The sequence below is a fragment of the Strongylocentrotus purpuratus genome, unplaced genomic scaffold (genome assembly GCF_000002235.5).
Source record: "Strongylocentrotus purpuratus isolate Spur 01 unplaced genomic scaffold, Spur_5.0 spur5_scaffold_15, whole genome shotgun sequence".
NCBI lineage: Eukaryota > Metazoa > Echinodermata > Echinoidea > Camarodonta > Strongylocentrotidae > Strongylocentrotus > Strongylocentrotus purpuratus.
Window position 1 is genome coordinate 31,306,972 of NW_022145600.1, and position 27,462 is coordinate 31,334,433.

The 27,462-nt window shown below is 36.5% G+C and overlaps 2 protein-coding genes across 3 annotated transcripts; both read right to left on the minus strand.

Moving 5' to 3' along the window:
- Positions 1-561: 561 nt before the first annotated feature.
- Positions 562-27,446, minus strand: LOC592455 (signal recognition particle subunit SRP72). The gene is made up of 17 exons (XM_030986190.1): positions 27,260-27,446; positions 24,186-24,303; positions 14,128-14,248; positions 13,166-13,231; positions 12,425-12,502; positions 11,542-11,682; positions 10,342-10,454; positions 9,728-9,785; positions 9,044-9,175; positions 7,974-8,102; positions 7,277-7,349; positions 6,631-6,791; positions 5,528-5,631; positions 4,923-5,000; positions 4,130-4,314; positions 2,846-3,005; positions 562-2,340 (listed from the first exon to the last, which is right to left on the minus strand). Exons 1-17 carry the CDS (start codon positions 27,423-27,425, stop codon positions 2,172-2,174), a joined length of 2,052 nt encoding a protein of 683 aa, XP_030842050.1. The 5' UTR covers positions 27,426-27,446; the 3' UTR covers positions 562-2,171.
- Positions 17,553-23,270, minus strand: LOC115924229. Of its 2 annotated transcripts, none has more exons than XM_030986192.1 (5): positions 22,513-23,270; positions 21,372-21,440; positions 20,962-21,030; positions 20,241-20,336; positions 17,553-19,444 (listed from the first exon to the last, which is right to left on the minus strand). In XM_030986192.1, the coding sequence occupies exons 3-5, from the start codon at positions 21,018-21,020 to the stop codon at positions 19,180-19,182; spliced, it is 420 nt and encodes a 139-aa protein (XP_030842052.1). In that variant the 5' UTR covers positions 21,021-21,030; positions 21,372-21,440; positions 22,513-23,270; the 3' UTR covers positions 17,553-19,179. The 2 variants fall into 2 exon arrangements, with proteins under 2 accessions (XP_030842052.1, XP_030842051.1); XM_030986191.1 differs by having other exon boundaries at positions 21,293-21,440.
- Positions 27,447-27,462: the final 16 nt, after the last annotated feature.

Consider the following 27,462-nt stretch of genomic DNA (forward strand, 5'->3'; position numbering starts at 1 on the left):
CATGCAAATGTCGGGAATATCGTTTGACTAATGTAAAGGACTATAGGTTATAAACTAATTCTTCATTAGAAAAACTTGTCAGGTTCAAGTTGTCTTTTTTGTTTGCTTTCAAGATGACATCTTGATTTTGAGTGTTTGTTCATTTTCCATCCCCAGAGGACTACTAGCTAGCTCCTATTTATCATGTATTGAAATGAGATCTGTATAATTGTAAATATTTGTTTATAAGAATGGTTAAGAGATGCATTTTTAAACACTGAACAGGGGATATTGAAATGTAACACATGTAGATGATTGAATTAGAAGGCTTTGCAGGAATATTTAGAATACAGTGTAGTGTATATGGCCGGAGGATAATCATACAACCACATGGCCAAGTTAAAAAAGAGGGTAATAATAAGTTAACACCGAGGATCCTACATCGTCTTATCAAACAAGATAATCTTCATTCATCCACCTCATATTATCACTAATATACGTATCATGCAAGACTCCTCATATCAACATGTCTGTTGTCATGGTGATGACACTCAACATAGACAAGAAGGCAAACAAACAGACTTTACTGTATTGACAATATTTTATTGAAATACTGTCAACATTGATCCTTGCGCTGGCAAATATCATAAAGTTTGTCACGGAGCTTGTCAGATGTTAAATGCTAAAGTAGGTGTGATATACTTCCAATTATATCTGATAATGGCACATACTCTATCTTTTTCAATGTCTTACAGCCATCACAGCCTAACTCAAGATAGGGATGGAGATCGATGTTAAGTGGGTACGTTTTATTGAGCTGTATGTTTGATAAAACTTAATGGATATCACATGGCTAGACTCGTAAAATAAGAATTGTAATAAAAGTCTTTACATAAAAGTAAAAAGTGAGAGAAAGAGAGAGAGAGAGAGAGAGAAAGAGAACTCGAGTAGGTTACATACAAGACATATAATATTCAATAATAATGATCATAATTGTGGGTTCTTGTATAGCACAAATGTCTGTCAGATTTGACACTCCTGGCGCTCCACACTACAGCAGTCATGACTCTATTCATGAATCAATCAAAAAAGTACTTCATCATCCCCAGCTATTTTTCCATCTAATATCAATGTCCACATTGAACTACACAGTGAATATTGCGTTTAATGAAAAACTTTCATGATTTATGTTCGACACAATTCAAACCGTTAACAACGCTTTTATTTGAGATGTGAATCTTAACAACTAAATGTTGATACTATACATGTATCATGAGTTTATAGTGTTGTTGAGATATCACAATTAATTATTAGTTAAAGTAGCTGAGAGAGAGAGGGAGAGAGAGAGAGAGAGAGAGAGAGAGAGAGAGAGAGAGAGAGAGAGAGAAAGAAAAATAATAACAGCAGCAGTTTTTCGTAAAAGAAGAATATTGTCTACTGAGTTTAGTCATGTAATGTATCAAGATAGGTACAATGTATCCTAATTATATAATAAAGTTTTAGAGGAATTGCTAGCAGTAATTTTTCTTACATATACATTTTAATCTCTGGTAGAACTAAATTAGAAACTGCTCTTTAGCATATTTTTTTTAAATTTGACGGTTGCTTGGTAAGTTGGTTTATATCCTGCACAGATTGACAAAAGGTTTCAGTGAATCCGTTATTTGATCATATAGGACTAAAATTTGTTAAAAATCTAATATAAATTAAAACTTTTAAAAATCAAATGAGGCAAGGTTTGCTACCAATAGCATTGAAACAGCAAAAATGTCATAATGTAAAATAGTTAAGGGGTTTGAAAGGCCCAACAAGTTCTTCTTCCATAGCATGATCATGAACAGATTTTAAAAATAAAAATCGACAATTAATAATAGTATCTACCTATTCATCTTCATTGCTGCACTTTTAAACAAACTTAATCAAATTTGTCTTTACCCCTTTCCCCTGGGAACATAACCCTCCCTCCTTCATAATCCTTTCCCTCTATTAACCCATCTCGTATTCTTTCATGTCCAGCACCTCTCCACATCCAATCTGGGACCCGTTTCACAAAACTTGTCATCAGTGACAAATGACAGTTTTTATTATAAGCTACTGAAATCCTTGCTTCTGATTGGTTATCAGCAGATTTGTCACTGATATTTGTCATTTGTAATTGACAAAAGGCTTTGTGAAACACCCCCCTAGAGAGTCTACCATTTCCCTCCTCGCTTCTTCTTTGGTTTGCCCTTCTTGGAGGCTGCTGAGGCAGGTTTCTGCTGTCTGGGGGCGGGGTTGCCTGGCGAGGGGGAGCCGGTGTTGCTACTGGTCTGGGATCCAGGGCGGGGTGAGTTAGGTACACTGCTGGGCTTGCTGGCATCCCTGTGGCACAACAAGCAAAGAAGAGGATTAACACTCGGCTATATAACTCATTCAAATATTAAATCAGTAACACCTACAATCCTGCAAACTGAACAGCATTATTACATATAAATGTACAAAATCAAATTTGAATCCATCATTTAATCAAATACAATGCTACAACTCTGCAATATTTTGAAGAAAAATGAAAATGGAGTAGTGCTAACAAAAATAACAGTCACATGACCAATTTATCAATTTGAGCTTAGCAAAGATCTTGACTTGAAAACTAAATCAAATTCCTTTCTAAAAATCCTTTCAGTTTTTATTTTCTTTTACTCCCTGCTCCACAATTGAATTCAATCAAAAAATGCAGAAAGCTTATCCCATCTAGCATTTTATATTCATTTATATGAGTGATGCCTTTAATGTCGCTAGGCGATCACACTTTAATTCCTGGGCTGACTACAAAAATTCGAAGTTGAAATAATCATGCATGAATGATTATCTTGGTATTATGACTTACATTTCTCCGGTGCCTGCCGTAGCTCCTTGAGTGCCCTTTCCTACGCCGCCTCCCTTCTTGTCTCGTCGTCTCTTTCCCTTGAAGTGGGACCTCTCCCTCATCGGCAACCATCGCTCTGGGTCAGGGGCCACGGAGGAGTCAAAGTTCTTAGGCAGAAGAGCTGGAAGTGTAGAATATAAGACGACAAATAATTACTGCTTGCAAGTACAGTGAAACCTGTCTATAAAGACCACCAAAGGGAGACAAGAAAGGTGGTCTTTATAGGCAAGTGGTCTTTATGTACAGGATCCTGGAGTACATGTTACAATAAGAAACTATTTTCAAGGGAAACAGAAATGTGGTCTTTGTAGACAAGTGGTCACTAAAGCAGGTTTGACTGTAGTATCAACAATATAGGGAAATAAACAACTTGGAGGGTTATTCTATTCTAATACTCGACACTCTTTTCCTGTACATGAATACAATTCAAATCTATTCTGTAATAAGGTGGAAATATACATCAGACAGTTTTAATGGTGGCAATTATATAATACCTGTTAAAGGTAATACAAAGTTTTGGTATGGGGTAATGAATTTGGTTCAAATGAACATATTGGAAGCATATACGATCCTACAATATTCAGTGATCGTTGTCGCGATCGAAATCGACTCTAAAGTTATGAAATTGTAAATAATAAACACTTTATGTTGAATAGCTCCCTCTCAAGGTCAAGATATTAATTAAGCTATAAAACAATGTTTATTGACTAAAATTGACTGATTAGCTATTCTCGTTCAGAAATTATATTCCACAACTACATACTCTGAGATTTTCATGGTCGCAGCTACCATTGAACGGCCGTAGGAGCTATTTGAAATTTATCAAAATTTACCGGGAGCACCGGTAAATCTTTATATTCAATTTTTCTCGAAAGCAGAAGTGTTTTAGGGGCTAAAATTTCTGGCATTTTTAATACATCCACAGGGGCATCCAAATATATTAAAATTGTAAGGAATCACTATCCACCCATTTTTCAAAATTTCCAAAACTTTGTAATACCTTTAAAGCAAGTTATTTTAATGTTTAGTAGTGCCTTAGTAAACACAATTTAGGTCTGCACCAGAAAGCAATGCCTCTTCCACTAATTACACTTTGTAACCATGGATACTGAAAATCTTATGTGTGAAAATTTGCATGCTTTTAGCTAATTATTCAAGATTTTATCTAATGAATTAGACTGAAATATTGCAATTTGTTAAATTTTCTGGTTATACATCCTTCACCCATTGAGAGACTGTGCTCACGTTTTCTCTTTCGTTTCCTCTTCTTCTTCATCTCTTCCACCGAAGCTACCGCACCAGTCTTCTCTGCATCGGCCTTGCCTCCTCTCCTGAGCTGCCTGGTGCTGAGGGTGAGGGGAGTGTTCTCCAACACATCAACGTCAACATCAGCCGAGAGCTGGGCCACCGAAGGCAACTCTTTACTCAGTCTTGAGTTGGGTTGAAGGGGTTAAGGATAATCACAATCCAAGAAATGAGTCATATCCCAGGGCCCTGTTACATATAACTTGCCATTATTGGTAAATGTGTCATTATTGGTAACTTCCATGGAAACCTAGATTTGATTGGCTGTTGAGTGATGTTGCCATGGTAGTCAATATTGATGGCATAGATACCATCAGGGATGAGTTTTAAATGCAACTAGAAATCAAACTTAACTAAAATGAATCTGATTAGATGAATGAGAAGGTGCTCTTGATACTTTGGAGTGGAGAATGTTGTAACTTGTGAAAAGGTTCTCAAAGTCAATTACAAGTATAGAAGATTTCAAATAGCTTTTAATTTTGAACTCCACTGCTATATCAGTCACAAACCCACATATTACTCTCACACTCAGTCCTGAATATTTAGATTATTAATATAAATTCTCAGTAAACACAGTTAGAAATTATTGTAAAGCTCAATTTCAAGCAAGAATAAACAGGTATAAAATGTTGCTCCATTATACTTTTCTCCTTCAGGAAAGTTGATTCATGTATTTTTCACTACAACAAATTCCTATCTAGGTGAGAATGAGTATAAATATAAGAAAGGATACTCTTGCGCCCTCTTGGGGTCAAACTTGGAGTAGGCTGATATGAGTTGAGCAAGGGTCTTGATGTCACCTGGGTTGGACCTATGGATTGAAAAAAAATGTAAAAAAAGATAAGCATTATCTGTTGAATACACATTTGTTTTTCATGTAATAAACATCAAATGGGTTTCATTAAAGATAAAGTTGAATTCTGGTCATGCAAGAAGAATTTCATTGTGAAAGAAACTGCATGGAAGCAATTGGATAAGGATAAGCCGATAAGTATTGGTGTATACCGTCATGTTTTGGAATCATCAAAATTATAACAAATTGGTTCAGTTTTGGTCATATGCAATGTACACTCACTTGTGGCATGAAAGTTGCGGTCCACAACCTTCAGTTGTTACTTTTTATATCTCTAATATATGGGCATTTGAAGAGCCATCCTTTTCAGGGGACATTTTTTATATTGGTCTTTTACACTAATATAAAAAGAATGAAAAAGTTCTTGAAATATTTTTTATAAAATTTCATTCCATTACAAATGCAGGCACATATATGTAGCTTTCTGAAAGACTGCATATGAGAGTGCTGCTACATACAACGAATCTTTTGTGAGTAGAACTAACCTTCTTAGATCTTCCAGCATGGAAGTGGCTGCCTCGGACTGACCAGTCTTCAGCTTGAATGCAGTGTTCTCACGTAGTAGAATGTTCAACTCGCTCTGAGAGCCCTGGAGGATCGGGATTGAGAGAAAGAGAGAGAGGGAGGGAGGGAGTGAGGGAGGGAGGGAGAGAGGGAGAGAGAGAGAGAGATAGAGAGAGCAGAGTGATCATATGAGCAACTAGATGGACCTTCGACTGCGCTCAATCGAAAATGATGCCTCCACCATGGAGCAATTTTACAAACCAAAACAAAAGCATTTTTTTAAAATTCAAGTTCGATTGTAAATGTAATCTACTAAAAGATTCTCAGAATAATGTAATTACAAACTATTTTTCATATACATGTATGACCCTTCGATCTTTGACCTCATGAACCTAAAATCTAATCACTTCATTGGCTCTGCAAGATACATGTTTTGAGTTAGACAGTAATCCATCCGTTGGTTCTATTGATTATACGTTCACATCTATTTTCGCATACATAATGAGCCCTATATCCTTTGACATTTGACCTTGTGACCCCAAAATCTAATCAGTTCATTGGCTCTGCAAGATACATACATGACCCAAGTTTGGAGGGAATCCATCGATCCGTCTTTGAGATAACGCGATCATGAGCTATTTTTGCATACATAATGAGCCCTGCGACCTTTGACCCCGGATCTCACGACTCCGAAATCTAATCAGTTCATTGGCTCTGCAAGATACATACATGACCCAAGTTTGGTGGGAATCCATCAATAGGTTCTTCAGAAAACGCGATCACGAGAATGGGACCTACTTTCGGACGGACAACCCAAAAACATATTCCTCTGGCTACTTTGTAGCGGAGGCATAAAAAGTACAACAAGTGATCTTTTACAACTTGAAAAGCATACAGGCAATTTTCAGGTCAAGCCTAATGATTGCAAACAATGCAATACTATAGGTTCCAAAACAACATAAAACTCATACACATCATTTAATTCTGATTAATTGATTGAAGCATCATTTGATTGGGCAACAAGTCCTACAACGCAGAGTCCTATCGGAGGGACTTCTTTTGCCTATCAATGATGGCCCCTTACCCCATGTTCCTTGTACCAGTTGACGGCTTCATCCAGTACACGAATGGCAGACTCCCCATCCTCCATACCCATGTAGAGCGCCACCAATGTCGAGACAATGGCAGGTTTGTAACTGCTGAGGTTCAGAGACTGAAGCACGTCACAGGCCTTGCCGATGTTTCCTGTGCAGTGAGAGAACCGATCATTTCAGACTGTTATTTTGCCAGAATACAAAAGATAGTTTTAAAATATTGAGGGCCTAGTCAGTTTATAGAATGCATTTACATGTCATTGATGACTGTAGTGCCTTCAAGCCTGACAGACAAAACAAATACAGTCAAACTTGCTCTAGTGACCATCTGTATATAAAAACCATCTGCCTATAAAGATCACTTTTTAATTTCCCTTGAATATGGTGTTTCATTAATACCTGTACCTAAAAACCATTCCCTATAAAGACCACATATTTCATTTCCCTTAAATGTCCCTTTTCCCTTAAATATGGTTGATACCTATTACTAAAGAAACCCGTAGTTAAAGGCCACCTGCCGATAAAGACCACTTTTCATGTTTCCCTTGAGCGGTCTTTATATACAGGTTTCACTGCACTACTAATTTCATCAATCACATAACCAGGAACAGACTAAACAATATCAATCTTTCTCACCTTGGAGCAAAAGCAGCTGGGCCACAGTCAGTTGAGTGGGCAAGCCAACACCATCGTGAGAATTGACATATTCCTGTGAAAAGTAAAATCATTTTAATTTGTTAATGTTCAAACTGGTTGTGAAAGTGAAAACTGACAAGGGTAATAAATATTCTGACTTGTCAATACAAGACTCATTGCTGTTTAAAATTCATCATCTTTGCACAGTAAGCTTAATGCAATTGCATTTCTTAAAACCACTTTTTCTTTACTAATATCCAGACAAATATTTTAGCAAGATGCTTTACTTTGTCAAATTCTAATATCTTTATGATATTTTTAGGCAACATATTTCAACATATGTTCTTTTTCTTTTTATAAAATCTTTATTCAGATACAAAATCATGGATGACATCATACATAATTATTTACAAAAAGGAAATCATCACATGTTAAAATAGGACCAAATTATACATCTATATTAACTTGAAAGCAGATTATAAATGCATTTCATGTAAATCATTAATTATCTTCAATCTTCATCCACTTAGTAATATTTGCATATAATTTCTTAGTTTTTTTTCCTTCTTTCATATTTCAACATACAGTCAAACCTGCTTTAGTGATCACCTGTCTACAAAGACAACTTTTTGTGTTTTCCTTGGGCGGTGGCTATAGCCGGTTTTGACCGTAGTATATTGAGTCTATGTGTTCTCACCTGAATGGCCTGGACAGCTTTGGGAATCTGTTTCTGTCGACACAGGAGGCTAGCCTGAAGCAGACACAGCATCTCTTCTCCATAGTCCTGTGGCTTCAGAGTGGCCAGGAGCTTGCTGCACTGCGCGAACTAAACAGTGGAAGAAAGAGGTACAAGGTTATCTTGTTGTAACAATAACAGCATATTATGATCATGCAACAATTTGTGTGCAAGTTCAACATGGTACCCAACACTATACTTCAATTAAAGGTACTATGTCCCATTTGCAGGCCAAAAAAATGAAAAGGTTAAATTCCAACGGCATTTGAAAGATAATACTAATTTAGAACTTTCCTAAAAAAGGTGGGGCTTGAAAATGTCTTCAAGTGGGAAAGTAATGACTATTAGTTGTCAAATCGACTTAGGAGCTATAGAGCCAATAAGTAATAGTCTTGATTTTCAGACCATTGTACCGAATGGTCATATGTTTTATGCTGCACAAAGAATCAATCAGTTTAATTTTGGCCATCACCAGAAGTGGGTTATTGATGTAGACAAATGCTCATGACCTTCACAGCTCATTTTATGTATGTTATTACCAAAGAAGAAAAAAAGCCAGTCAGTCACTCAATAGTGTCTGACAGTGAAGTCTAGCAAGTAAACAGGTTTCCTTGCATAATTTGAATATTAGGACACTGCTAACGTTTAAATTTCACAGATAGGACATACATGACATATTCATAACTCCTGCAAAGTTCTACAGAATTTGAGGTTGGCTGCAAAAGGGACAAAGTACCTTTAAGTTTAGCTTAAAACGGAGTTGCAACTTAAGCAATAACTTAATGCTTGGTATGCAGATTTTAGACAGAAAAGACAACTCTACTGGTAAACATCAGTATTTCAATGGCTTAATATCAGTATTTTATGAGTGGATCAGTGTTTTTCTAAAATAGAAAAGAATAAAATGCAGAAACTGGATCACTATATTCATTCCCTAAAGATATTTTCAGTGTTGTTATCAAATCTCACTAATTCCACTCATACATTAATTTCCACCTGAAACCTTGTTCTGGGGTCAAGGTTTAACTCACCTGGTTGGTGTAGAGCAGAAGCAGGAATCTATTGTAGACCATGAGTGACTTCTGACCCTTGGTCAGCTTGTTTTCCAGACCAGGAACAGTGGTAGCCTTGACCTTCTTCTTAGAATCAAACACATTTTGTTCCTGAGGATATCAAGAGAGAATGATGGGAAGAGAAAAATATGATGAAAAATCAGCTGTTAAAGGTGAAATTTGAAGGTATTGTCCACCATTTGTAGGCATAGAAAAACATTAAAATGGCAAATTCCTTCCCTTTAAAACACAAACGCTGAATTTGTTGTTCTCACATAAATTTGAAATTTTAAACTTTCCTCCCTAAAGAAACCCTTTAGAGGCTTTATATGACTTGATGGTCTGTTTATTAGTTTGTTTTCACCGAATTGCTAAGAAAGCAATGTGTATGTATGTTGGTAAGCAGTCCTCTCTGAGAGACTTGGTACTGAGGATTAATGCATTACCAAAGGGCACAACTACATCGATTTGGTTTCAAACGTCGGGACCTCCCATTTACAAGACCACTCCTCTACCACTGAGCCAATGCACCTACTTAATGAAAACTGATGGTAAGGGTACAGAGTAACCATTGAAAGTATAAAGTGTATATTAGGTACACTGTACATTCGAAAAATAAAAAGTTTTTTAACAGTAAATCAAATTCATAATCTCACAACTAACCTTGTTCAGCGAGATGATATTTGCAGAAGCGACTGCCATTAGTCCAATGTCCGAAGGCCTGGAAATATTAATAAAAAACAAACATATAATAGACAGTTCACAAATTGTGCACTATCTTCTTAGGAAGAGGCAAAATAAAACCTGAATAACTGAAGTGAAAGGAAGTATTGTATAAACACAAAACTGATTATCATATTTTCTCTCATTTTAAAGTAGCTTTTAAACTCAGACTTTTTTTTTTAAACAGTAAAAAATCCAAAAAAAAATCAAAAAAAAAAATCACTTGACTCATTTAGACTTTGAAGGGTAATGCAATTCAGATGACACACAGAGAAAGTGATTATGCATTCAATACTGCCATTCCTTAGGTACCAACTGCAAACAAAAACACAATTTCAGGCAATGGACATGACACATATTTCCTGACAATTTATTTGACAATTTATTATGCAACAACTGACCATCAACGATTAAAATTCAAAATCATCATAGTAGTATATAAATTTCATTTCAACAGCATGTTTGGAGATACTAAAAATCTATGGATGGGTTGGTTAGTTAATCATTTACTCATTCACTACTTAGCTGCCAGTTGTTATCATTTTAGTTCTCACCTTGCTTTCACCACCTGGTTATAGAGCTTGAGAGCTTCATCATTCTTGCCTTGTAGCTGTAGAACATAGGCTCTCTGGACATGGATCACACCCAGTTCGGCTTCAACATCATCCTACGTGACATCAAAATACATGATCAAATAGTATACAAATAATGAACGGTTATGAGTTTAATAGTGCGAATATTTTCATGAGTTGAAAGATTAACATTCTATTCAACGAGGCGTCAGCTGAGTTGAATAGAATTAACGTTAATCTTTCAACGAATGAACATATTTGCACTATTGAACAAATGAAAAACATTCATTATTTGTTTTATACAACATCAAAGAAGATCTAATAGAACGTTAATCAACAAATTATGCTTTACTCCTTATATTTATTAAAGTTGGAGTCAAGCCTTCTCGATTACATACATTCAGATTGCCTTCGCATCAGATACACACAGGGATACGCGCACGGCAGAGAGGTACGCAGTCTGTACATAACCAAAAATGCACTCTGCAAAACGTGGGGGAAAGATCATTTGCATACTCTAGTCCTAAATTATGGAATGGCCTTCCTGAAGACATCAAAAAATGTTTATCTTCTGATTCTTTCAAAACTCATCTCAAAACATTCCTTTTCAAGTCTTGATCGTTTTTCCTGTTTACACGCGCCTTGAGCACTCCACAGAGTGGATTTGGCGTGATATAAGTTACATTATTATTATTATTATTATTATAACCAAAAATGCATGCCCATGCAATAGAACATCTATTGAATATCATGTGACCAACAATCCTCCAATCACATGACAAGGATCCACGTAGGTGTTGTATAATATGTATTATATACTGCGTATGAAGATTCTAGGACCGGTCATAGTTCCGTTATGTACGTATAACATAAGGACGCAATGGTTGTGCATGAAGTCAACAATTGATAGGTGCAGTGAGACACCAATGCTTTTAGACAGGTAAATTTCCCTATAATCTGCAATTAAATACATTTTCACAGGCATATTTGTTAAAATATCTCTTTGTGTACAAATTAGCGATTTCTTATTTGTGTATATGTAATTTCTTTCATACAGGTCCATTTAATATACTGTACATTTTAATTTTTTATATACAATGAAGGAAAGAATGGAAATAACAAATAAATGTTGCCAAATTGAGGAGTAAAGGTGATTCCTTTAGACCTATCGAAACGACTTACATCCTCTTCCATCATCTCACGGCAGAGTTGCTCAGCCTGGACTAACCGTTGAAGGGCTTCTGGGTAGTTTGCTTGACCAATCAGCAAACAAGCTCGATTAAAATTCAGCTCCCAGGTGTCATCTGCCAACCCTGGATCCTCCTAAATTATGGGAAAATAAATTATTTTTAGTCATTTATGAGGATGAAAATGCAAAGAGCACTATACTACTTAAAACTTGCAGGGATTTGGTGAGATTATCTAGAAGTCAAGGCTCGTTGACATGTGCTGTGGTAAAACGTAATAAAAACGTTAATTTACCACAGAGTTTTTTAAAGTATACATAGGTGTATAAAGCACTAGACATGTTTGTTTCTCATAACAGACAGATTAGTGAGTACACATAGGGCAGTGATAGCGCACGGCTGCCTTTATCACTTTCAATTGCCATTCATTTAGAAATATGTGAACAAGCCTGAAGTCTACATATCACATAGAGGAGTCATCTCTGGAGCAAGACGTCCTAGGTTTGAAACCAGCTCAGTATCTTTTTTTAATCATTGCATAGCATGGCAGCGATATTGAATTTCCTGCGTTGTCCCTAAAATAGGACAGATATCCATAGACCCTATGTCGATTGGTATTTACCTACAACACTGTAGTAGCATTGAATTCTTTCACTAGTACCTCATGAGGTAAAATGTACACAATGCACTCATATAACACCTTACTGAATTAAGTCTTACAATGATTCAACATTATCTGTAAAGTTACCCTCACCAATGAATAAGACTCCAACGATTATTTAATCTTGTGAATTGATTCCATTAGAACTATTTCATGGATTTCTTGTTTTGAATTCCTAATATGAAGATACAAGAAATGAATGGCTTTATGCTCTTACCACATCCTTATTCTCCCAGAGTTTGAGGCCAGCAATGACTGCAGATAGATTGGTCTGTCTCTCTTCTTCATAATCATCCTGGAGACCAAAAAAAAATATATATATACCCGGTACATACATTTTTTTTTACCATCAATTCAATTCAATTTTTGTATTCATTTAAATTCACAAGAATATAAGAACACTTGTTTTGGTCACACATTGTAAAAATACGTAATAGATATATGAAAAACTCTATCAAAAAGTCTGTATAAAGATTCCAATCAGTCAGCTTCATTTCTGTTAAAAATTTCAAATTGGCTTTTAATTGGGTAACAAATAGTCCTAAATAAGGGAATAATAATTATGCAAACTTTTGTGCTATGAGGATATGTGAACGATCATGAATGCCTTCATCCAGAAATATGTCATGCGCAATTTCTATACTAATGTTTTATTTCGCTGTACATCCTAGCTAAGGCATTTGTCATATGATTTTCAAAACATTAAGTTTCACTTCAATCACGCCCCAGGTATAATTCTTACATAAAAACAGAAGCTATCATACTGTGAAGATGTATATGCCTCTTTTCAATCTACATGAACATGTACATAACACACAAATTTACACAGGATCAGTCAAACACACTGGATCATAAGAAAGCTTTTAATTAAAGCCCAGTAATTACTTTTTGCTAGTTCCAACTTCATGTATAGCATTAGCAAATTAAAGTAACACAGGAAAGTGGTGTTCACACTTACCGATGTATTTTTGATCAAGTTCTTGTACACACCAACACATTCACTGTATTGTTCAAGCCGGTACAGCTGTAACAAGAGAGAAAGAGAGAGAGAGAGAGAGAGCACACATCATGATACTAAATCCTGATTTCAAGCTAACACTACAAATAGTTAAAGGCGGACTTTTAAAAAGGTGTTATGACACACAAAAATTATATTATACAACAAATCAAAGATATTTGAATAGTTCAGAAATATCTATTCATTCTATGACCATTTATTTATTTATTCATGTTTTCTTTCTTAAAATATGAAATACACCATTTTAAATTGTTGATGCCTGTACACTTAACTCTTCTGAGTCTTATATGTTATAACAAGAGGTCAGTGCAATTGCACAAGTTCTTTGTTGCATGCAGTTGTCATTTGTGTTGCACATACAAAAAATGGCTTTTTTGCGGTGGTTACCTGCACAATATCTGAAAAAGCCTTTATACCTCTAATCTATTTTAAATGTCTGGTAAAGGAGAAACTTTAAAGGCACACTGTCCTACTTGTAGCTACTTGCTCCCTCTATATAGAAAACTTCCCCAATCGGTGCCTGTTGGTTCCCCATGATCCTCTTTTTCTTATGTTAAATGAGAGCTGAGTTAATGAGATAGCCACTTGTCACAGTGACCTCGCTGGCTCGCTGGGCGGTCTAATCCCTTCTGGCTGAAGTAGTAAAGCCTGCCTTTAAGAGAAAACCATTACTGACAAATGCTAGATGGGATTAGCTATCTAGGTTTTTTAAGTCCTTTTCTAAGTCCTTCGTTGTGTGCAGTTGCCATTCACGTTACACATACAAAAAAACTGTGGCGTTTTTTTTTATGATGTTTTACTGTGCCATATATATGAACAAGACATTTCTTAGACCCCCCCCCCTCCCTCCCCCAATTAATTTTACTCATTCTCTACAAAGTTAGTCAATGCCTCCATCTTACCACTTGGCCAAGCAGCTCTTGTAGCTTTGGGCTTGGGTCTGAGACATTCCTGATTGTCGACAGTGCTTCTGAAATCTTGTTAAGTCGATACTGACAGTATGCCTTCTCAAATGACAACCCGCTGTATCAAACAATGGAGAGAAAAGAGAAGACAGCAGTCAATGACATGACATGGCAAATCATCCTCAATTGTGGAGAGATTACAAAGAAACAGAATCCCATGAAGAGTTTTGTATGCCACTTTTCCTTTATATGTGCACAGGGCACATGATTAAAGGAATAGTTGAGTGTTGGTCAATACTCACATTAGCGAACGAAACTATGATCTAAACATAAAAAACATACAATAAATGTCTAAGAATGCATCATTGAAGATATAAATCCGAAATATTACATTAGAGTGAATTTATATGCAAAAAACCTGTTCGACTGCAAATGATTTTATTTATCAAAAATTTTACTTTCGAGGCGTGTTCAGTGTAATTGTATAGCGCCACCTCTCGGTCAAGCGGCAGCACACCGTGAATTTTCGCCAAGACGACGATCGGATATGGGCGTGCAAGTAATATCCGAACCATGTCTATAGCGCGCTGACTGATTTATATTGTACACATTATGGTATGCGAGGCCTGCACATAATTGCATGGTCTGTGGTACTGGTAGCGCTATTGTTTTTGAGCGCGATATGCGAATACTGTATGTGTATGTAGTGCGAGTACGCTCGACCTAGTAGTAGTGTATGTGTATGTATTGTACGTCGTATGACCCAGTTGATTACTTCTACAGTGTAAAGAAAGTGGCTTACTCTATCTATCAACCAATATGTGAGACAACGCAAGGGCAATTTTGTATTTCGTTTGTAGGAACAAAGCTGTGGAATGATCTCCCAGATGAAATTAGATTAAAAACATCGAGGTTATCTGTCCACCTACCTTCTATGTAAATGACGTGGGCCTTCGTTTTTCCTTTTATATTACTTGTCTTCCTTTTATATGTGAAGAGTTTCATTCCAAAAGGAGCCAAATCCACTTTGGGTACTTCTGAGTAAATTGCCTTTTTTATTTCTCCACTTTCCCTTTAGCCATGTATACCTTCATGTTGTTATATATGTTAAAGGTGTCACCCTGCATGGACCTGATTATCTGCCAATAATGATAAGAAAAAATCTTCCCTTCGGCTTTTCTGATGTTTACTAAATTTTTAGATTTTTTATTTTCGTGGATTTAGCTCCTTTTGGAATGAAACATGTTATTGTACCTAAAAAAATAAAAAATAAATCATATTTTCTCAATAAAGTCACTGAAATTTTATTCAAATTTAGCAGCAAACCTTTCCTTTTAAATAATAATAGTGAAATCACACATAAATATAACCTTTCGAAAAGAAAGTAAACAACATTATTACAGTTTCATTCCAAAAGGAGCTAAATCCATTCAATTCCAAAAGAAGCTAAATCCATGTTTCATTCAAAAAGGAATTACTAAATCCACATTTTTTTTTGGCACATATCGCACGACAACCAAATGCCCTAAGATGTTGATACCCACTTTGATAGAAAAATAAGGTTTTACAAAATGGAAAAATACTAGAAGAAAAAAGGTAAGAAAGAGTAAAGACGGATTGAGGACGGTAAACCCCAAACAAGAGACTCCAAAGATCTACCCCAGAATCCTCTCACCGGCACCAGAGTTGCCTAGGCCAATGATGGCCGAGAAGATTGCGCAATGTACCGCGCCGGTCTGGCAGGAAGGTGCCAATTGCGGTGAGGGGTTTTCATGGACCAGTAGATCTGAGATTATTATTATCAAAAAAAAGAGATGAATATGAATTGACAAATAGTACCAAAAATAGAAGAAAAAAAAAGAAATAAAGTGAAAGGCGTAAATATTCTAAAAAAGAATGAAACGCCGATAATACCAAACAACAACAACAACAACACAAAATCTAAAAATTTGATAGAAATCAGAAATAACTGGTGGATTTTTTGTCTTATCATATGTTATAGGTCCAGAGCGACACCTTTAACATATATAACAACATGAAGGTACATGGCTAAAGGGAAAGTGGAGAAATAAAAAGAAATAAATTTAAAAAAATATTAAAAATTGTTGTATCAGTATACTATAATGAATAACAGTAGTGAATTAATTTAACATCTTACTTGATTCATACTTGTCCATAATGCAGTGTTTTTTAGTATTTTTATTTTGGTACTGCATGCAATTGTAAAGTTTAAAAAAAAAAGTGATTGTAACTTCTTGTAAATAAGTTGTGTTCTACAGTGCCTGTGTATTGCATGACCTACGTCAGTACGTGATAACTTGTAAATGTGTTAAGACATAAGATTTTAATATAATTATAGTAATGCTAAAATGAAGATACATAACATATTTTTATGGTGTACATTGAAAGCTTTATTCGGCCATAACTAACAGTTAAATTTACACAACATTATTCAGATGAATACAAATTATACTTGCTGTACTGAAGGCAATATTTAAACGTGATGTTGATTCCAACCATTGCATACAAACAGATCATGTGTATTAAAAAAGGCACATTTTTATTTAGCATCTATCGCTATGACAACTTTAACCGTCGTCATTAAGAAGGAGCAATATACTTTATTTGTATACCACCATGTCTTGTTACTTATTAGTTACTGCTTATTTATATACATCTTATCTTGTGTCTTTCATAAAAACTTGACATTCTCTATAGGCAATGTGTAGATAAGTTTACCAAAGAAAAGTATCTATAACAGTAATGTTTCTACGCGCTTGACAAATATACTATTACCCCGGTCATTTGATTCAGTGCTTGCCCGCACACAATGTTTTGACTAGTACGTGATCATACAAATTTTGCCGAGAAACTGCCTACTAATTGATATATTTGGTAAATTATTATATCTATTTGGACTTGATAGATATAACGCATGTGTCGCGCACTTGTGCGTAGTCCCATATACATCTTTCTGTGTACAGTGCTTGTAACTTTACCAAGACTGGGCCAATCTTTTTATCATTTCGATGATTCTAGAACCTTACAGTACACACCAAGACTTATATGCTAGATGATCAACCTTTTCTGATCGATTCCACAACAATCCTTTCACAATGCAGTCGCATGACCATAACTGGTTTTATCTTTTAAGTTTCACATCTTACTTTATATATAAATGCTTTAAAAATTGTCTGAGTGATTCGTACGAGTATACATGTATACATACTCCATATCGATCTCAAATCCTGAATCACATCAGTTTCAGCACAAAATTAAGTAATATGTCTTTCATCTTCCCTAATGCTCGACTATGAATATCACCTCAAGTGATTAACATCCAACATAAGGTTTTTCAAAAAAATAGCACAGACATTTCAAAACTGGTCATGTCCTATACGCACACAAAAGACAATTCTGCGTTGTGTGTACTGAGTTTCATATGAATCGATCAAACTACTTCCAATAGTTTGCTCACATACTTATTTTACACACTGCACATGCATTGAGTTTTATACTGTTATTATAATGCCTCATCAAAGATACCAAAACTATAAAATTGCTAAAACTTGGAAAGAATATGCTCCACAAGATTATTAAAACAAAATTGTATTCTTTGTGCAAAGCTTGGTTACCATGGAGGTACCTTAACAGACAGACACAACAAATGTGTCTTGCACACCCTCGGGTCAATCGGTATACCAAGTTTTATTACAATTTGCGTAAAAATTGGAAAAAATTTGACCCAGTTTTTTACAATAGACCAACAGAAAGACTCGCCTGCCCAACTGTATCCTTATTCCTTTATACACCCTTTCAAACTACAAAGTAGTTACAGGCAGCATATCTCTTGATGGTATAACCTTGAACCGCAATACTTTGGCGTTGAGCTGATTCACGTTCATTGATTCAAATGATGCATGAAACCAACTGTTTTGCTGTCTTGTGATCATTTCTCTTTTTCGCTTGCATTATTTTAGTCACATTGATTGCATTAAACAAAAAATGAAGACTATTTACAATAAGATATTCTACAAATCTTTCTTCTGTCCATGTTGATTTTCAACAGGTTCCGAAGTATAGTCTTTTTCATGATCGACTGTCACCTCAGTTACATGCACAGTCACTAAAACCAAACACATTGTTGACTCATGGTTTGACCTCTTGGCTGTAAATTTTATAATTACTACCGTAACTTCTTCAAGGAATATAGGTTGCCAAATAGATACAAATTGAAATATCCACCATTTCCACATGAGCAAGCACTGATTTTATCACAAATTATGAATTGTATAAATCACATAGAGCTTTTATACACTGATGTCACAATTTGTCTTTTATATTCCTACATTTCTTCCATTTGTAAACTTGCCAACCTCTTATTGTAATACAATATACAAGTGCCAAGCATGGTGGCTAATCTAGCAACAATAACAATTTATTTCTGGTACATGTATATCATGCGTTATGTGACTTTTTTTTATACTGATAGATAACCACATCCCCATGATCCCCAGGGACACTCTAGTATCAAGTTTGGTGGTATTTTGTCAAAGGGTCTCTGACATATCAAGAATACATGCTCGTAATGCTAAGCCATGCAATCTTTCACCTCCGGACCACAAAATCATTAGCAACCAAATGAGTCCAAAATGTTAAGTTCCAACCAATCCTCAAGATAGCCTAAAAACATGCCACATGGACAAATTAAATCGAGGCGATTAAGAGTCTTGCATGCAATCATGCAATCATGCAACAATGAACCTCATTTGACCTTTGACCTACTTATGTGACCTTCAACTCCAGAATATCATGGAGGCCAATAAAGGGCATCTACATGTACCAATCAAGTATGGTTACAAACAGATGCAGGGTTGGAAAGTTAGCAACCCTAATTGATTTTTGCAGGTAAGATTTCACATTAGACTTCATTCAAATTTGTGTACAGTCACGGAGGATGGACGGAAGGACGCCATTTGGATCCCTTAGTCTCTGCTCGAAAAAAAGCAGTTCTCAAGTCAGACAATCCCAATTGTTCACTACAGAGGATTACATGGATTTCTCTAATCGGCCTAGTCTCCTGGCTAGGATCACATCAAGTTGTGGTGGAGGAAATGGTGCAAGCCTGGGCCTTGTGTGTCTAGGGTCATCAGGGAGCAGAACAGCCTTCGAGAACAGTGGTCCTTGGTCCTGTTCTCTGCGTTCCAGTATCGCACCGATGAGTCCTTGTACATACATGTAGGGGTAGGTCTTGGGGACCTTCTCCTTCCGGGCCACGTAGTTGTTGGCACGCTTTGACCATACTGCAACATATCTGTATCATAAAATAAAAGAACATGCAAAATGTAACAAGTTGCATTATATTGCACAATCATTCTTGTCAATTGGAAATGATTCATATCTCTTAAAGATAAACTTAAGTTCTGGTAAAAAAAGAAAATGAATTCTCACAGAATCTAACGAAACTTACACTGAATGTTCAAGATTACAAATAAATGTCATGTGCCAAACAATTTTGGAAGAAAATGTATACTGGCTGAGTAATGAGCATAGAAAGATAAGGAAATCAGGGTAGTACTAGCCCCGACAGGCCGACACCATGTGTGTTGTCCCATATACATCTTTCTGTGTAAGTGATTGTTACTTTACCAAAACTCTGCCAAATTTATGATGATTTTGATGACTCCAGAACCTTGCATTACACACCAAGTATATTATTACACTGAATCCAAGTCCGCATTTAGGGTCCAAAATCAGCAGCATGATTGACAAACCATCAGCTTACAGTCCGTCATCTACATAATTTAGATGTGCGTCGTGTACAGGGACAACTTCTTTAGATGACGTCATATTTTGGCGATTTAAAAGGGGCGTTCCCAGGAAGGACAATTAGATATTTAATAATTTCCCCAAAATTGATAAATTTCATGGGAAAGAACTGCCAATTCGGATTGCCCTGTCCAACTACACAGGGAAAACAAAAAATCATGTTTTTTTTTTTACTCCACCCACTTTGGATTGCCTTGTCCATCTAAAAAAAAATGTACAAATAAAAATAGGAAAAACAAGAAAGAAAAGAAAACCTTTTTTTCTTTCTAATTTCCACTCACTTTGTATTGCCTTGTTCATCAATCTGGTCGGGCCTGTCCTTGTGTGCCATGTAGTCGATGACCGCAAGCAAATTCCTTGCCCGGTTTGCTGGGTAGCTGGATGGATAAGACAAACAATTGGTATTACCACTACCATGATGAATGAATAGTAAATGCTTTAGACAAATCTCAGACTCATTGGCCCGTAGTCACAAAGGAGGTTTGTAGGAGGTTTGTACAAACCATGGTTTGACGATGGTTTACATCTATGGAATGCTGTTCGCATACCGTAAATTGTAAATTAACATTGTTAACAAGTATGGAGTTTACATTCCTTCTCCATCAGTTTACAAATGGCATTCCATAGATGTAAACCTTGGCCAAACCATGGTTTGTACAAACCTCCTTTGTGAATACGAGCCATTCACTTCAGTTCTGGATTTGTGTTGTAAATTATTGACTCTTAATTAAAGGTAGTTACATTTCCCTGCTACAACCACTCCAACTTGACTTAACATCAGGTACCGACACAAGTACGATACAAAGTCTGCTGTTTCAAGACTCTGCATGCATCCAAAAGTGATTTCAGCATTTATATAGATGTCATTCATAATTTCTCATTAACTTTGCTATTTGCTTCAAAATATGATATTGTAACTGTAACCGTACTGTAATGATATGTTTCAACTTTTCCACAGACAATCTTACTTCAAACATACAAAATGATACTAAAAATACTTACTCAAAGGAATACCGCTTGGAAGCATACATCAGTATGTGGTTGTGGAAACACTCGAGCATGCTGGTGTGCCTAAGGAATTATGAAAACAAAATAAAAACTGATATAAATGATAGGGCATTTCATTATTTTCATACCACAAAATCAATATTGAAAATCCCATGTCATACACATGAGCAAATAAGATGCATTATCTTGACCTGCTGATATGTCCCAATTTTATAGGTCATAACCGAAAAAGAGCTCAATCTTGCAAACATGTACGTAATGAACGCATTCTCATTAAATTCCTCTCAATTTACAGAGCCTTTCGTACATGTATACAGAATCCTACCTGAAGCGAGCAAATCAGCAGAGTAGGCCAAGTTCTCCATGAATTTGCGGTCAAAGGTGACTTGTACTACCGTATTCACCTGCTAATTCCCCTACTGCTGCTTGGAATTTCTTCGCTGGGGATGGATTGTGTTGTCTGTTCTTCATATCTGTAAAAAGTGAAGAAATGAAAGTCATTCACAAAGTAAAAAACATTCAGATTTTAAATCACCAAAAGAAATTATTTTGAAGATGGCATTCTCTAATAATTATCACAGCTAGCCAGATTTGGAATTTGCATGACTAATAACTGATGCATTGGTTCTCTGTCATGTAGGTGAAGTTGAGACACTCTTTGGTAGAGATAAATATAGATGAGACAGTCACATCTCAAGCAAGCTATAGTACAACCTTGTCGACTTTTAAAAAGAGCAGGATGTTTACCCGGTTGACTAGCCCTGCACGTCATCATTACGAAGAAAACTGCAGTTGTAACGAGGGACATTAAAGGTAGGGTCTATTACAAAGTTTTGGGAAATTTTGAAAATTGGGTGGATAGTGATTCTTTACAATTTTGATATATTTGGATGCCCCTGTGGAAGTATTATAAGCACTAGAAAATTTAGCTCCTAAAACACTTCTGCTTTCGAAAAAAATTGAATATAAAAATTTACCGGTGCTCCCGGTAAATTTTGATAAATTTAAAATAGCGCCTACGGTCGTACAACGGTAGCTGCTACCATAAAAATCCCGGAATATGTAGTTGTGATATATAATTTCAAAAAGGTAATAGCCAATCGGTCAATTGTAGCTTGTTGTATAGGTGAATTAATATATTGACCTTGAGAGAGAGTTATAGTATACCCCATAAAGAGATTATTATTTACAATTTCATCACTTTAGACTCGATTTCAACGCGACAACGTTCACTGAATATTGTAGGATCGCATATGCTTCCAATATTTTCATTTGAACCAAATTCATCCGGAGGTCTAGTGGAGCCAGACGTAGTCTCAGTGGAACAACCGACGATATAGAGACTGAAGCTTTCGGTCTACTGTAGACCTAGGCTAGACTATCAATATCATATGATTCATGAAATCTGAATTAAAAATCCAAGGCAAGAGATAACAAAACGTAATTTCTTAAATTTGCCGATTCCATGCATCTAGTCTCTAGACTAGATCAAATTAAAACGGTAGGCCTACCCAATGCAGTGGGGCGTATATCATTTCAACTTACCTCTCAGTGAGCTGGCATAGCCATAGGGTCTATGGCATCCTCTAGACTCGGCAACGAGAAGGCCGCCTGCAGCTCGCGAAGTTTCTCCGCCGTACCCTGGCCTTGTTCACAGCCACTCCCGCGCCTCCTCTGGGCCGGATGGTCGAGCTGCCATTGCTTGTTTCTCTCCTTCCTCTTACCGTCTTACTTAGTCTTATTCCGATTTAGCGTAGCCTTAGCACTAGCTGAGTCCGAGTCGGCCATCGTCCGTGACCTCGAGCTCCTTTTCCAATCTCGATCTCGTTATCGTATTTCAATCAAAGCTTGTCTGTAGCTGTCTAGCGTTCGATCGGCGCCGGTGATAATCTGATCTGAGCTGTGCGTGTTATACTTTACGTGAAAGCAGCGTATTGGAATTGATCAGCTGTACTGTATTACTAGCGCGCGGTCGGATACCCGCCTGCTAGCTACCTGTACTGTACGTACCAACGAACTCAAACACTCGTTGTAAATACGCTGGTTGTTTTGTTAAATGACATAGAGGGAGCTAAACACGTAAATTCAAAAAATAAACCGTCGAAAGTCAAAAGTGATGTCCGGACGTCAAACACTTTTATATAATGTTTTGAAAGCAAATTGCACAACAATTAGAGCATTTGATTTGGAATTATTATCATCTCCCATGTTTTTTTCGATGATCTTTCATATGGTACTGAAATAAACCAAATCTGTTTTGGAGGGGCACTTTGGAAATTACCAATACTCAACTATACCTTTAAGTTTCAAACTAGGCCTGTAACAGATAATCGGATCGGTGGCCGATCTTGAGCCGATCAGGGGTGATTGGATAATAATTTCCGATCACCGATCAACAAAAAAGATCGGACAAAAATCAGCAGAACTTTTTTTTTTTTTTTAATGCTGAAAATGTTCAAGTTTTTGGCTATCAAGTGCTTTAAAAAAAATCAAAGCTTGAATTATTTTGTCATGTGGAGTTGTTGTAGACCATGTTTGTTGATATTTAGCGCCTTTTCATGACTTTGAAATTAATAATATTGGTCTAAGAGAAGATGCAAAACATGCGGGCCACCATTTTGGATTATAATGCATGCCTACATTCAAAATCATGAAAAGGCACTAAATATCAACAAACATGGTCTACAACAACTCCAAATGACAAAATAATCCCAGCCAAGAATTTTTTTGAGCATTTGATAGCTAAAAACTTGAAAATTTTCGTCATTAAAAAAAAAAAAAAAAAAAAAAAAAAAAAAAAAAATCAGCTGATTTTTTTGGTTGATCTTCCGATCCGATACCGATCAAAGGTGCGAGAGTGTCGCTCGGATCTTCCGATCCAATCAGAGCCCCAACTTTCAGGGTTATATCGAACCTTGCAATGAATATAAGTAACACTGTTTTAAATGAATAAGTTTAAAATACACAAATTTGTTGAAGTTATAAGATTAAGCATGAATTTGATGACGAATATGTCAGATGACTATAATGTACGACTGTGAGGATGATATCTGTTTATGATTATATGACACTGAATAATATATTTAGTCCTTCAGTGATAGCAATAGTGAAGATTATCTATCATTTGGTGATAGAGTCTACTGATGAAGATGATACAAGCGATTCTTCTCAAAATAGAAAATAATGACAAAGCTGGTTCTCATTACAAGGATTCTCACCTGGCTAAATTGGGATTGTTGACAATCTCTTTGACAGCAATCTGGAACTGAGACTGATGAATCAGACAAACGATCTTGCACTTGAAAGCAGTCTCATCTCCTCGGTTAGCTTTCAAAACTGAAACGAACAAAAAACAAAATTATAAGAAATCTTTGGCTTTAAAGATAAAGATCAGTTCTGGTCATGCGATTGCATTGTGAGAGAAACGTTGTGGAATCGATCAGAAAAGGTTGATCATCTATGTAGGTATTGGTGTGTACTAAAAGGTTCTGGAATCATCAAAATGATAAGAAATTTGGCCCAGTCTTGGTAAAGTTACAAGCACTGTACAAAAAAAGATGTATATGGGACTACGCACGCGTGCGCGACTTGGATATCTATCAGGTCTAAATAGATAAACTACTTTAGACTCTACCAAATATATCAATAAGTAGGCGTCTTCTCTGCAGAATTTCTGAATTTGTATCATCACGTATTTAGTCAAAACATATTCTTTCACATGATTGGTAATAAGAGCTTCCATTTCATTTTTTTGAGAGGAGGGTGTTTCCAAAACTGGTCTTTACCTTTAAGTTCCATTGATGATATAAACTAAATTCTCAAAAAATGAAACAAAATTCACACTAATTGTTGAAGACTGCAAAAATAAATGTTATACTTCCCGATCAGCCACTTCGTATTCATTGTGTGCATTTTTTCGCAGCGCATGCGCTGAAGCCCAATGTAAAATCATGTACATAAATTTGGTTGCAATGCGTAGCGAGACACGACAGAGCAGAAGAAAATCAGCAGCGGTTTCTTGACTTCAGTTTTTCTAGAGGTCTACATCTAGACTCTACATGATTAGGCAAATTCATGCAAAAAAATATATTCAAAAAATTGACTTGAAAACACATCACACAATTAGTCTGAACCGAGTCAGGAGCAAATTTGAAGAAATTATATTTTTAAATGTTGTAAAACCAAAGATATAAGAAGAAAACTGACCAAGTATCTGTACTAAAAATCGTACATGTAAAATTGGTCGTACACATTCGACAGCTGAATATGACGCGCACGGTTGCATTACGTGCGTTCTCGAATCCAAAATCGTACCTCACACACACACTCTCGCCATACCGCGAATGGTCCGTCGTGGGGAGCTAGCCGGCAGAGAGTTTGCAGCGATACCAATTCAGCTTCGGAGCTCCGCAGCGCGCCATTTTAGCGGGACTCGGAAAGGTTTGCGATGGGAAGGCAGCGGCCTAGCTTTTTGCCCAAACAACTCTAGATCGGCTGCTGGCAAAATGAAAATAACTACGATTGAGAACATCGTCTGTTTCTTAACTTTTCAGTGAGATAATTCTGAATTCTAATTGAGACTATATAATAAATTAAATCGACAAAGAAACCTCGGTAGAACTCTTATAACTATACAAAAGCTTGTTTATTTCTTCATTTGACATTTTGTTTTCGACCATTTTTTCGTGCGCGAGTCAATGTAAACTATGTATTACCAAACTTTCAACACGCAAGGAACAGGGAACACTCGCGGACCTCGTAACAAATTCATTGCAAAAAAAAATTTTCAAGGGTGATTTTGAAGCAGTGAAGAACATTGGCGCTGCAATGCGCAGAAATATACTTGAAAGAAACTTAAAAAATAATACCTGAATTTTCAGAAAATCGTATTTGTATTAGTCTAGTGTACCTAGATGTGACTTGTTTATAAATCAGATTTTATGAAGATTTGTCGGGAAAAAATGTCAACTTTTTCTGTTTGGTGGTCATTTCTAGGCTAATATTTTAAAAGTTGCATCAGTAATGGGCCCGATGTTTCTCTTATCGTACTCGCATGTTATTTCTACATATAGAGTAAAGGAGCCCGTTTTCGGCCACTTAAGACAAAATCCTATTTTTAGGACTCTTTACTTCCTATTTATTATCATTTCTTGTTCAAATCATGAAGCAAATATTATTATTATTTAAACAAAAAAAGAATCCCAGAAAAAAATCACGAATTGCCATGACAATATTCATTTCAATTTTCACTGTTTTGGAGCCGGTTATCGGCCGAGCGTTTCAGTTTACGGCCGCATGTACAAAGTCAATAGGAAGCGCTCGCGCGCGCCGTGCGTTTCCGCGCTGATGTACAGCACAAGCGGGCGGAGCAGGTATCCCACGCCTGAGCTCCCTGGTGCTCGCCTGGCCGAAGACAGGCACAGCGGTGATCGGAAGTTGGAATCTGAATTAGACAGAGATATCATGTGTGCGTCGCGGTGTGCGGCTGCATTGATTTAATACATGCGATGAGATACTTTTGAGCTTGCGACTAGCACAAAATCGGGCTCTAAATCTGAAAAATACTTGAAATAAAGCTCATTTTATGGTACCCATATTTCTTACAGACATGCGTAAGATACTTGATTTTTCAGATTCGGGTAGCAGGACCGGCGATTACTTCGCTAAAATGTGATATTTTAGGATATATTTTTCATTGCAAATGTGGTTCTTCAGTGACACTGGCATGGTATGTTATGTGTGGGATATGTGTTACGCTATTATGCGATGTATTTTAGAGTGATTTTACCTTGTATCCAACCAATCGGCCGAAAACGGGAGCTGGCCGATTACGGGCTCCTTTACTCTATTAAACATAGGATGGTTAAGGGTAAGACCAGATAACATTATAAAAAAGATATATCCTTCCACCCTCCCATATCCAAGTTTTGGGCTGATTATTGCTGACCCACCGCAGCAAGGCCATTCAGATTTTCGTACGCGCGCAAAGCGCCCTCTAGTGCCTAACATGATTTTGAATTTGAGCCGTGAATCAGCTGGAAATTATAGAACTGAATTATTACGGTCATTTACGGTAATACTATGATTTTGTTGGAGCATCGAATTTAAAGGTATAGTATTTGAACAATAATTTTCATTTTCTCCCATTTGTTTTGTACACGTGTGTACAAAATTGATGCCTCTCACTCAGCACGTATACAGCGCTAGATGTCAATACGCATTGACTCTCTGTGCTTTGCTGGAGTGGAGACAGCCGGTAGGCTAGAATTAGTAGAAAGCGCTTAATACTTACTCTTGTTGGCTACATTCAGTGCCCTGGGGTTAGTGTAATCAGCATTTTGAGCAAACTTGTTCAATTCGTGGTAAAGGTTTGCTAAATTCACTTCGGGAGCCTTTTGTTTAGACATTTTGAACGTGGATTTTCCCTTTCCTTCGCTCCGCTTCGTGTCGTATAGCATTGGCTGAAGTTAGTTGAACGGTTGTCCAAGAGAACGT